The sequence below is a fragment of the Ursus maritimus genome, unplaced genomic scaffold, assembly GCF_017311325.1.
Source record: "Ursus maritimus isolate PB19 unplaced genomic scaffold, ASM1731132v1 scaffold_5, whole genome shotgun sequence".
NCBI classification, from domain to species: Eukaryota; Metazoa; Chordata; class Mammalia; order Carnivora; family Ursidae; genus Ursus; species Ursus maritimus.
This window is the reverse complement of record NW_024426663.1, coordinates 59,942,450-59,955,537: the sequence shown is the minus strand read 5'-3', so window position 1 is coordinate 59,955,537 and position 13,088 is coordinate 59,942,450. Positions and strand designations below refer to the sequence as shown.

The following is a 13,088-nucleotide window of genomic DNA, read 5'->3' as shown; positions in this document are numbered from 1 at the left end:
ACATCATATAATAGGAAATCTAGAGCACCACCTATGAAACATTATTTAAAATAATGAACGTGAATCTAATCAAGTCTCAAAATGTAACTATCAGTATTTGAAGGAAATAAGGGGGGCAGAGGAGCAAGCTAAATGATACCAAGAGGAAGGAATCAATCAAATCCATCAAAAGACTCATTTCCTCAACATAAATGGCACAGTGCCCCACCCCCCAAAACACCAAAAACTGGAAGAAGGATACAGACTTGGGACACGGATGAAGGAATGTTTGGATCCTGTTAAAAACAAAGAGTGAAGAGAAAAAAAGAGGCATGTTTGCAACAACAGGAAAACTGGATGATAGACGAGGTATTAGGTAATAGAAAGGAATTACTGTTAATTTTTGCGGCTGTGTTAAAGGCATGACAATCATGTTCCTGAAAAATCTTTGTCACTGAAGGATGCATACACCTAAGTATGTTCAGGGGAAATGCTTTAAATACTCAGGAGGGGAAAGAAAAGTCTGATTCAGAGAGAGAGATATGAAACAAGAGTAGGAAAATGTTGTGTTGCTAGTTGAATGAAAGGTGCACAGGGGTCATTATGCCATTATCTTTCCTTTAGTCAACATTTGAAAAGTCCCACACAAAAAAGTAAAAATGGAAGGAGAAAGAAAATTTTAAAAAGGAAAAACAAGGCTAGAAAACCGGCATCAGGAAGAAAAATAGAAAGTAAAGCAGGAGTGATTTAATAAGAATTTCTGCTTTGTAATCTTTCCTGAGCAATAATGACAATATTTCAAATTTTAGGAAAGAACTGGGTTGTCAGAAACACTATTTTATGTTAGATGTTGGGGTTCCTATTCTACCTTTCTCCCACCATTATCCTTCTTTAGGGATAGGAATCTTTCATCTTCATCTGATTACCTGTTTATATTACAAATATTTATTTATTTATTTATTTATTTTTAAGATTTTATTTATTTGACAGAGAGAGAGAGACAGCCAGGGAGAGAGGGAACACAAGCAGGGGGAGTGGGAGAGGAAGAAGCAGGCTCATAGTGGAGGAGCCTGACGTGGGGCTCGATCCCATAATGCCGGGATCACGCCCTGAGCCGAAGGCAGACGCTTAACCACTGTGCCACCCAGGTGCCCCTATATTACAAATATTTAAATACGCTCTGTGAGAAAAGGACACTTGATTGACTAGTGTAGTCTTTCTCTACAAAGAGGCTACCTGAATAGCTGCCACACACACACATTTGCTAATAACAACTATGGAAATAAGATGGTATTTACATAGTACTTTTCCCCAGGGTCCTTTATTTACTTAGTTTTTAATTTAAAATCCGGTATAGTTGGGGCGCCCAGGTGGCTCAGTCAGTCAAGTGTCCGACTCTTGATTTCGGCTCAGGTCATGATCTCAGGGTCATGAGTTTGAGCCATGCTTCGGGCTCTGCACTGGAATTCTCTCTCTCCCCCCTCTCCCCTTCCTGCACTGCTTCGCGTGCGTGCACGTTCTTTAAAAAGATAAATAAAATAAAATCCAGTATAGTTAACATATAGCATTATATTTATTTCAGGTGTACAATATAGTGATTCTTCCCTGGGATCTTTAAATACTTTATAATTATCAATGTTCTTAGTTTGGGAGATAACAAACTTAAGGTACAAAACTTCAAATAACCTAATACTGAAGAACGCTAGAAACTGATTTATTTATTTTGTGATCTCCTTTATCACACAAGTTTTCCAATTCACCTAAAAATCCAGCATGAATGTGTTTTTTTTTTTTTAAGGTTTTATTTTTTTTTAGTACTCTCTACACCCAACATGGGGCTTAAACTCATGACCCCAAGACCAAGAGTCACACGCTCCTCCAACTGAGCCAGCCAGGTGCCCCTGAATGTGATTTCTTATCTATCAAACATCTCATATGTACAAGATGTCTGCATGTAATCCTATGCCTAAGCCAAATTTACTGTTAATCATCCTGAAATAGAACATGTATTTTATTACTTTTATAATTGGAGCTGTATTTAGTGTGTCAGAACAAAGGCACATATGTCCTAGAGCAAAAGCTATTGTTAGTATAGTGTGTGTCACTGGTACAGTGAAAGGTAACTTTGACCAAACTCAGTACATTCAGTATGACTGGTAAGCAATGGTGATTAGGAAACTCTTTACTATCAACTCTAGATTACATAATAAACTAAATGCAGATCAGACACTTATTTAACTAGATCATAAAAGCTCTTTTAACAATTTCATCCTTCAAAGTTTCTCCAGAGACCTTCATACCTTTTTGCTCTTTGGAAAGCTGCTCAGCTTGGTCCCAAATTTCCGTGGCATAGAGGAAGTTGGATGTAACTTGAACATAGCTGGCTGCCATCTGGTGGATCCTCTGTGGAATGGTCACCGAAGAACCACTTGCTGTAGCACTACTGGCCCCAGAAGAGTAATTTCCTGAATTGCCTGGCGACAGCTTTGGAGAAACAGGGGAAGGCATCCCAACAGCTTTGCTACACAAGAGAGAAACAGGAATCTTATTCATATGAATATGGTGAACGTGATGAAACCAATGTTCTACTGGCTCTTCATCCATGAAGGCTTTTAAAATTTAAAGGTTTTTTTTTTAAACTAGAAGAGTTCCCTGAAAAGTACAATTTCTTCTAAGTACTTAGCTCACTAAAGCCCACGATGAATCCTCGTATCTGGACTCTTTGTTTTAATGAATGGTAAAAGAACAAAAGACAGCAAAGAAGTGAGGAAGTCACACACCTTGACAGCAGCAGTTCAAAGGCTTAGAAGGTAGGTCACCTCACTCCCAGCTCGACACACTTTCCATCTATTCTGGCAGGTAATTAGGTACTTTTCAAGTTGTTTTGCAGAAAGTTGGGAGGAATTTGCAATTTAACCAAGATTGTTGTGGTAGTAGATACGACTGTCTTATTTTGAACTCCATTATTTCTGGAACTTTCCTAGTTTAACCCAGTTATTCAAAGCTGACAAAAAGGAATAGCTTTTTCAATCAACTGCAATTATTTCAAGCTTCCTGTCAATTAAATATTTCTTAGGACACACATGTTGAAATCTGAGAGGTTCATTTCAGGAGTATTAAAATTTGTGGAAGTGCCCAAGACCATTAAAAAAAAGGAAAATGAAAAGTTGGAGAGACAAGTGATTTGTTATGAATATTTTTTTATCTTCACTTTCAGCACTATAAATTTGGTTACGAAAACACACAAGGGCAAAGAAAGTCAATTAACATAAAAATAATAACAGAACAGAAAAAATTACGAACAAAAGCTGTCAGGGTAATTTTCCTCCCTCTGGGGGGTGATGTGGATGGAGGAGAAACTACAATCATGCCCCTGTTATTAATTTCTCGAAGTGCCAAGACTTGAGTAAAATAAAGATAAGCTCACTGATAAAAACCCAACTAGCTGTACAAATTAAACTGTGAGAAGAACTGAGGTGCTGTCAAAAAACTCAGATTTCTACAGGTGAAATTCCTCTGTCTACTCCTTCTAAGACTGTGTTCATTATATTTTCAACTTAGTAAAAAATAAAGAGAAAAAATGAAAACTTTAAAAAATACTTTATTAGAGATGGTTTTAATTTTTTTTCCTTAAATGGTCATCTTTCCATTTCTGGAAGTTGGACCCTACCCATTCTGCTTATACACAAAAATAAATCATTTTGTCATAAAAAATATTTTATAGAATAAAATTTACCTACCTTCCCAAGCCAGGTGATGGTGCTTGAGAATTATTGTAAGAATTCTGTGGAAAAAATAAAATATACGTAATTTTAAAAACACTACTTCTGAAGTACTATATTCAAAAGCACACAGGACCAGACCCACTCCTCAAGAAGCTTTACACATTTAAGAACCTAAAATAGAAACACAGGAGTGAGAGAGTATGTGTGTGTGGAAATGTGCAATACAAAGACCCTATTTAGGTCAGCTGGGAGTTCTGGAAGACTTTTTTTTTTTAATTTTTAATTTTTTTTTTTAAAGATTTTATTTATTTATTTGACAGAGAGAGAGACAGCCAGCGAGAGAGGGAACACAAGCAGGGGAAGTGCGAGAGGAAGAAGCAGGCTCCCAGCGGAGAAGCCTGATGTGGGGCTTGATCTCAGGACTCTGGGATCACACCCTGAGCCAAAGGCAGATGCTTAACGACTGCGCCACCCAGGCGCCCCGAGGTCTGGAAGACTTAAATGGAAGGACGAAGAATGAAGAATGCTCAGAAAGACAAGTGGTGAGTCATACTATGTATGAAGGCTGTGAACGGATGTGACCCATACGCTTTCCCTGGAGCAGAGGTTTAGGTAAGGAACAAGAGAAAGAGACCTCGATGACTTGAGGTCAGGGTAAGAAGCTTAGACTTGACCTGGCAAGCGACAGTACGCTACTGAAGGGTTCGAACTCAGAACCAGGGCAGGATTTTAAGGAGATTTATGTGGTGGTGTGAGGGAAAAACATAGACATTTCAGGAAACTAATTTAACAGTCTAGGGGAGGGTGGTAGTGAAAACACAGGGCCATCTGCGAAGTAGAAACTAGGTCTCCTGATAGAAAGAGGCTACATCTACTGAAATATTCGTAAGAGCTACTGTATGTGGATACACAGATTCTACAATCAGATACATGTACATTTAAAAACTTTCCAAGAAATTTCAAACCTATTTAAAAGTTCAGCAACAGTAGGCTCCCCACTTGCTGTGGCAGGCAAAACAGGAAGAGGCACTTGTGGGGCTGGGGCAGGAGAGGACAAATCTTGTCTCCTAGGACAGGGACCTTCCTCTTTTCTACACTTACCTTCAGGTGCTCCGTCAATGTCTTTGAGTACTTCAGAGCATTTTCTTTCTTCAGTTTAAACAGCCTCAGGTACAGCAAAGACTGGCATCGCAGGCTGGCCAACAGAAAAGGACAGCTTATTTACCAGCACAGCAGACTCTGGCCACACCCGCACAGACAACTTTGGTATTGTGCAAGAGTACAGGACCGGCTCATGTGAACAGACCATGGCGTAAGGTCAACGACACTCACCCTCAGGCAAAACTGGAAGATGTGTTCTGATTATGGTACACCCCCAAAGGAGGGGAAGAGACTTAGGACTAGTCTTATATTTGTTGACCATAAACCTCACTCACAAGACACCAACATGTCATTATAACATATGCATTCAAAGAAATCACTGAGGAGCAGAATCTCTAGATCAAATTATAAGTATCTAAAATCCAACAACAAAAACTAGGAAACTCAACTATGCATAGTACAACTCTGAGGCAAACACATGGGAGCCTTACTATAGCTGACAAAAGCCTTACATGGTCGCCACTGCCTACCTCTTCAGTCACTTTCACTTCTCCCTGGTCTTCCCTATAGTTCCTTTAGTTCCTTGACAGTTCCCAGTTTCTTTCCACCACCCAGCCTTTGCACGTAGTCCCTCTATCTGAAGGCCAGGTGTCTCTACACTCTACTCTCTTACAGTTATTATACTTTTCTTTCAAAGTACTGAATTCATATACTTGTGTGATGATTTGATTAACTTGGGTCTCTTCACACTAGATACTAGATTCCATGACAAAAAAGACCATTGTCAGTTTATCCACAGCTACATTCCTATTTGTTAAAGCCAGTGCCAGGTAAAGTAAATACTTCTAACAAACAATCTAATAATAGCTCCCTGGGACCAAGCCAACAAGCCACAATCTTTATTCTGAATAAGCTAACATTTGCTCCCTAAGGAAAGGTATAGGATATGTGAATAAGGAGAGAGGATGCCGAAAGAGCCTGGAAAAGGGACCATGTGAGAAATGGGGAGTTCTACAGTCAGTCCTACTCTACCAAGGCTTTTGCCAAGAGCGCAATGGATCAGAGACAGACAACAACTAAAAATCTTTTAGTAGGAATTTTGACTTATTTTCTACTTTTATGCCTGGGTTATGAAAGGTCGATTCAGGGATAGCTTTCAGAAGGGCAGGAACAGCATAATTTCTTAGGGAACAGCCTGTCATCTAGCAGAGGCTGGAACACAACACTTACCAAAGTACCGTGAGCCTCTTATCTGCAGCTGTAGCATCAGGGGCCAAGTAGTTCTTTAGCTTCATCGTGTATCTGTGAGTTACAGCAACAAGCAAATGACACAAAACACGCTACTTCATCTTGATCTTAGGGCTTCCTTAGTCCTCAGAACATTAGAACCCCACCTAAACCAAGGCAAAAATACCCCCCCGAAGTATCTAGTTCTCATCCCAGCACAATGAAGGATTACGATTCTCCACAGCTTTACTGTATACAGCCTATCGGCCCCTTCCTACATGAACCAAAGAAGTAATCATGCCAATGATGTGGCAGCCGAGTTTTCCCACTTACTTGATGAGCTCCACTGTCTCGGAATACATAGGGAATGGGGATTTGGATTCCTGAGCATTTTTCTCTAACGCATTCCCACATTCAATGAAAGATACCACAGCATCAAGATAGTATACAGCTTTCTCAAACCTATCAGACTGAAGAAAGGAGAATAAAGGTAATGAGAGATACACTGAGGTACTATGGAAACAAACAATAAATGAAAACTTAAGTTAATTTGATTAAATAAATAAATGTGAGAATGTTTACATACCAATGCATCGGCATTGTGCTTTAGCTTTTTCGCTTCTTGTAAATAATGGTCTGCTGAATAATTTCTGCAATGTAAATTTTTATAGTAAATAGTAATTATTTTCATAAGATATTACTTGTTCATTTCAGTCTCTAGAATCCCTCAGTTTTCATGTCCTCAAGTAAAGAAAATGACCCATTACAAAACATTCAGTTCCAGGTTTTTTGACAAATGTTTTTATTGGGTTAAGAGCATAAATTGTGTTGGCCAACTCATGGCAAATTTTCTACTTAGGAAAATAGAAATCAAGCTCCCTAGTATTAAATGCTAATTTCCCCAAGTTGTTTGAAAGATTTGGAATAAATGGAATGTGGGTAAGAGAAGTAACCTTTTAACAAAATGGAGGAAAAAGCCAACACTGCTCTCATTTAAGAAAGCGCCCATGTTCCACAGTGGTACCAGCAGCAGTCAAGGTTCTACTTGGAGGTACATTACTCACATCCCCTAGGGGTCATGGAGTTCAGTTAAAAGGAACAATACCTGGACTAGTAGTGCGCCTTTCAAATTAAAATATGAATGTTCCACGGAGCACAACACAAGTATGAATTCTTCTGGTCAGTGACAGGGAATTTACATGAGTTTCTTATATGCTGACTGGAATGATTTCTCCAATGCATAAAAAAAAACCACTTCTCTCACCTGTCGTCAAAGGCAAGCTTTGTTCTCCGAGGCTTAGAAGCATCAGGAGTTGGTGTAGATGAAGGACAGTTAGAGGAGCTATTTGGCGCCTTTTCCTGACCAAAAAAAAATATATAATGTTGAAAATAAAATGTTGCAGAAGTATGTATGTTGAAAATTCTGAGGTGATTAAAATCTGAAAGTATCTTTTGAGCCACTAGTAGAAAGGAAACATTGCACTGCCTTTAGTAATTAACTTCCTTGTTACAAGGTATTTAAATTTCAGGGGAGCCTGGGTGGCTCAGTTGTTAAGCGTCTGCCTTCGGCTCAGGGCGTGATCCCAGCGTTATGGGATCGAGCCCCACATCAGGCTCCTCCGCTGAGAGCCTGCTTCTCCCTCTCCCACTCCCCCTGCTTGTGTTCCCTCTCTTGCTGGCTGTCTCTCTCAAATAAATAATAAATAAATCTTAAAACAAAAACAAAAAACCCCAAGATATTTAAATTTCAGAATGTAAAAGCCCTTTTTTACAGAATGGGTCCACTTTATATAACCAAAGATATTCATTCTGATAGCAGAGGTCTACTATGTACCAGGCGCTGAACTAGACACTAGTTAAAACATAAGAAAGACACAAACCTATTGTGAGAATAGGAGTACTGCTTAAGACAAAATTTACTGATAATTACTGGTCAATGAAAACAGCAATAATAAGATCTAACACTTACTATGTGCTTACTACTTAACCAGGCACTAAGTTAACTAAGTAGTTAGCACAGTCATTAATCCTTCCACAACTCTACAGAATGTATACTGTTTTGGGGACAGAATAAAAAGCAATGTCAAGAGGGTAACTCACCCAATTTCAAACAGCTTTTAAGTGGCATTCCTGAAATTTGGACTTTAAATCCAGATCTGTCACATTTTAAAAGGTTAGCCACTTTCTTAAACTTTATTCTACTACCTATCAACATAGCCCTTTATGTGGGGACTGTGAGCCTACCTCCCCAACTGCTTCCCACATTTTTCCACAATAAAACACCGTAAGTAGGCAGAATTTATCCTATGAATGCATGTTTCAACATATATAATTTTACTGCTTGTGCTTAAGAATCTACTGAAAAGGAACCATAAACCATTTCTTTTCTTAAATGATAACAGCTTTTCAGTTCCACACAATACGGCTTACCTCAAGGAATGAAAATAAAGGCCCTGGGATTTGAGAAAATACTATGCTCTTCATGGTAAAGTTCACGTGTTTCTGAAATTGCTTCCTGCATATTATGATGGAATGTACCATTAGTAGGCCAGCTTTCCCTCTACGTTTTGTAAGTACTTACACGATTGCCTAAGTTTAGATTTACTGAAGGAAAACTGAAGTTAATAAAATACATTCAAAAACTGTCTACGTATTAACACACTTTTCTTATATAAAAATTATATGCATGGGACATGTAAAATCACTGTGTGGTGAAGGAGGTTAACTAAAATTACTGTAGTGGTCATTTCACAGTATATACATATATTGAATCATGGTGTGCACCTGAAACTAATATTTTATATATCAAGTATATCTCAATTAAAAAAGAACTGGCAAAACTAAAAGAAGAAAGACAAATCCTGTATGTTTGTGGAAAAATGAACAAGAGAACAAAGTGACCAAAAATACCAGCATAAAGAAGGTTTGAAAACATGATTAATCTAACTGCATTACACAGATTCCCTGTGTAACATATACGCAGAATACACAGTCTTTTCTAGCAAATACAGAACATAATGAAAATCTACCATATACTATACTCTCATAAAGCAAATCTTAACAAATTTCAAAAGACTGCTACCATGCAGATTACTTTCCAGCCCTAATGCAATTAAGGAAGAAACACTAATCAGAAGACAACTAGCAGGGGCACCTGGGTGGCACAGTGGTTAAGCGTCTGCCTTCGGCTCAGGGTGTGATCCCGGCATTATGGGATCGAGCCCCACATCAGGCTCCTCTGCTATGAGCCTGCTTCTTCCTCTCCCACTCCCCCTGCTTGTGTTCCCTCTCTCGCTGGCTGTCTCTGTCGAATAAATAAATAAAATCTTAAAAAAAAAAAAAAAAAAAAAAGACAACTAGCAAATCTCAGTATGTTTGGAAATTGACTAACATGCTGTTAAATAAACTCCTGGGTCAAAGATAAAATCACCCACACCACATCTTCTAGGATGTACGTAAGCAATATTTAGAGGAAATTATAGAGCCTAACTGCTTATATTTGAGAAAGAAAAAAGGCTTAAAAACTAATTTAAAAATTAATGAGCTATATTCGTTTCTAAAAGTCAGTAAAAAGAACAGCAAAGCAAAAGGAAAGAATAAGAAAGACTATAAATTAATGAAATAGAAAACAAAAATAAACCACAAAGAATCAACAAAACAGCCTATTTTTTGAAAAGACAAGTAAAATAAGCCTCTGATGAGACTGATCAAGTAAAAAGAGAAATGGAAGAGAATATTAAGAACAAAAGGGGAACATAAGTAGAGATGTTACAGATATCAAAAGCATAATGAGAGACTGTAATGAACAACTTTATGCCAACATATTTCAAATATTTGATAATATGAGCAAGTATGGAGAAAAACATAAAATAAAAATTATATGTAATTTTGGTTTTCCATTTTATCTAATTTTCCTTTAGCTAAAATAAGAAAAAGCATATTTTCCAACTAAATTATAGATTCTTCTTTAATAAACCCATATGTAATTGCCTAAATTGGAAATTGTCAAGACTAACATTAGCGATTTTGACAAATGTTGAAAGCCCCAAGATCTTGAAATCAAAGTGATCAGGGCCTATATTTTATAATCTGTCAATAACAGAGTACCAAATAACTACATTTGATCCAACAAATATTTCCTGATTACCCAGTAAGCTAAACAATGGAGAAAACACTGTAAACAAGATATAAATCCCTGCTTTCAAGGACCTGACAAACCAATAAAGAAACACAGTTTTACCTATGAGATCACAAACCAAATGAACAGGTGAGCTCACTTAAAGAATACATTTGAAAAGGGGGGGGGGGCGCCTGGGTCACTCAGTTAGGCTTCTGACTCTTGATTTCGTCCTGGGTCATGATCTTGGAGTCGTGGGATCAAGCCCTGCATCGGGCTCTGTGCTCAGCGGGAAGTTTGCCTGAAATTCTCCCCCTGCCCCAACTCGGGCATACACACGCTCTCTCTGTGTCAAATAAAAAAATAATTAAATAAAATCTTTAAATAAATAAATAAATAAATAAATAAATAAATAAATAAATAAATGAGAGAGAGAGCGAGCGAGCATGCAAGCATGGGGAATGGCAGGCAGAGGGAGAGGGAAAGGGAGAAGCAGGCTCCCCGCTGAGCAGGGAGCCTGATATGGGGCTCGATCCCAGGACCCTGGGATCGTGACCTGAGCTGAAGACAGACGTTTAACCGACTGAGCCACCCAGACATCCCCAAATAAATAAATCTTTAAAAAAAAGAGAGAGAGAGAGAATAGCGAGAGGTTTCAAGAAATAAGCATTCAGGCCTCAAATCCTACAGGTGAAGTATGGAAAATGGAGAAAGAGCCAGTTAGCAGGTAGACACAGAACTGGGACGGTGAAGGAGGCCAAGAAGATACTCAGGTTCCTTAAGGACGCTAGGACTCTCTGAACTACTACGGAAGGGTGTCCACCTGGAGAAAAAGCCATCTGTATAACTCAATTTGAGCTGTTGTTCACAATTAAAATCACCTCAATTTTAAAGACTTAATTAAATTGCCACATTTAATAAGCATGAGTAACTACTTTTAATGGTCAATTTTTTCAACTCTCAAACTTTCGCTTACCCAGTCACAAACAGCAATCCAGTGAATTATATTCTTAAAAACCTAGGTATTTTCTTAATTTTATCAGAGTTTGCTCCCAATCAAAAGAGTTTAGAAAATAATGCAAATAACCTGGTAAATAAAGTGAGGGTGAAAGTCTAATAAAGTACAGCCTTGAAAAAGCTTCTATGCTCTGTGTCTCCATCCATGAACACGAAGAATATTCCCCTATGTTATGATCATGCTCAAAGAATAGTTTCGGTACTAGCCCAGGTAAACAATTTTCTCTTCTTCATGAAGCAAAGCCAAATTGGTTGCTTTATCACTTTATGTAATATACTTGCTTGTAAAATCTAATTCTAAAAAAATCCAAAGCCAATTTCAAACCACAGACAACTCAATCATAAGGACTGGAGCAATTTATAATTAGATCATAATTGACTACTTTCTTCCAAAACCAACTTTTTCAATTATAGGTTTCTGTCTTAATTAATACGCATGTGGCCAGGTGAGTACTGCTTTCATGGTCTCAGATCAACTGTATACGTTTATTATCAAGATTATGACATTTTGAGAGTAAAAATGCACAGGTCTATAAATTTAATGAGACATTTACAAGATCGTCAAAGCACAATGTCACCTTAGACAAGTCCTATGGCAATGAGACTGCTTTTCAAAAGGCTCAGACCCGCAATGCCTTACCTTGACCTCCTTAGAGCTACTGGAAGTCTTCCCTTCAGTCTTCTTCTGCTTTGATGTGGAGGAACTGTTTTTGCTGCTGCCACTATTCTCCTTGTTGCTATTATTACTTGACTTTAAAGACGACGACTGACTAATCGTCCTCTTCCGAGAGCCATGCTCTGTTTTTGGATCTTTTGAAGGAACAGGCCCCGCGGGAGAAGGCAACAAATCCTTTTCTTTTGCAGTACTTTGCTTAGATGACCTGCCAAATCAAACAAATGCCTTCATTTCTCTAACACAGTCATATGGGGTGATGGGTTTTTTTCTATTTCCCTCTGTTTTCAAGACAAATTTGTTTCTCCCTATTTGAGTATTAGGACACATGATTTATATAAAACAAAATAAGAGTGTACATTTCATGAGGACAGGCATCTTACCAGTTTTCCACCTCCTGGCTGTATGTATACACAGTGCCTAAATGTTGGCCTGCCACACAAGTATTCAATAAATACTGGTTACATAAATGAGAAGATGAATGATGAAGATATGAAGTTCCTAAGTTAGAAACTGGTCTTTGCCAGATATAGGTTAAGTTTATACTCAACCCCACTCCACCACAGAAAGAAGAAAGGAAGAAGAGGCTGAATCTCAAAAACTTGCCATTGCAATTAGCTAACAGCAAAAGCTCCCACTAGTTGGTATATGTACACGTATACATGGATATGACATATACTCACTGAAAGGAATATTCTAAGAGCACATTAGAAAGTACCCAATGGCAAATGACATACACATATTAGCACACATATAATATGTTTTGGGGACGTACTCTCTGTTGCTGGATGGCTTGTGACCTGCCGAATTCTTGTCCTCTGTTTTGGGTTTCTTGCTGTCATTGGCTCGGGTATCATCTTCGTTCTGGATGAAAAATAGAAAAAAGCAACTACTACATTTGATTTTTATTCATCTAATTTCAGTTTCCAGGAGGAGTCACCCTCAAATAGCAAGATAAATGTGAAGTGAAAGAATTCATTTAAACAATGTTCGGTGAACTTAATTTCAAGGCTGAGAAGAAGTCTCCTATTTTAGATAAACAGAGCCCAAACACTGAAACATATTTCCTACAGTCTTTTAGGTGACATCTTTTCACCCTAATGATTTGGCGGGGGTGTGTGTGTGTGTGAAATTATAATTAAGATATAATTCACATATGATAAAATCCACTATTTAAAAGTTCACAATTCAATGACTTTTAGTATATTCACAGAGGTATGTACAACCATTACCACAATTCTAGAACATT

At 38.0% G+C, this 13,088-nt stretch overlaps 1 protein-coding gene across 1 annotated transcript in view; it reads right to left on the bottom strand.

Moving 5' to 3' along the window:
• AFF4 (AF4/FMR2 family member 4) overlaps nt 1-13,088 on the bottom strand; it is a 59,573-nt gene that overhangs the window by 6,942 nt on the left and 39,543 nt on the right. Inside the window, exons 11-19 of the mRNA XM_008691621.2 lie at nt 12,615-12,703; nt 11,807-12,047; nt 7,297-7,391; nt 6,619-6,682; nt 6,366-6,502; nt 6,036-6,107; nt 4,806-4,899; nt 3,720-3,763; nt 2,280-2,500 (exon numbers count right to left, since the gene is read on the bottom strand). Of these exons, the coding sequence (XP_008689843.2) occupies nt 2,280-2,500; nt 3,720-3,763; nt 4,806-4,899; nt 6,036-6,107; nt 6,366-6,502; nt 6,619-6,682; nt 7,297-7,391; nt 11,807-12,047; nt 12,615-12,703 (1,057 nt within the window). The remainder of the gene's footprint in view (nt 1-2,279; nt 2,501-3,719; nt 3,764-4,805; nt 4,900-6,035; nt 6,108-6,365; nt 6,503-6,618; nt 6,683-7,296; nt 7,392-11,806; nt 12,048-12,614; nt 12,704-13,088) is intronic.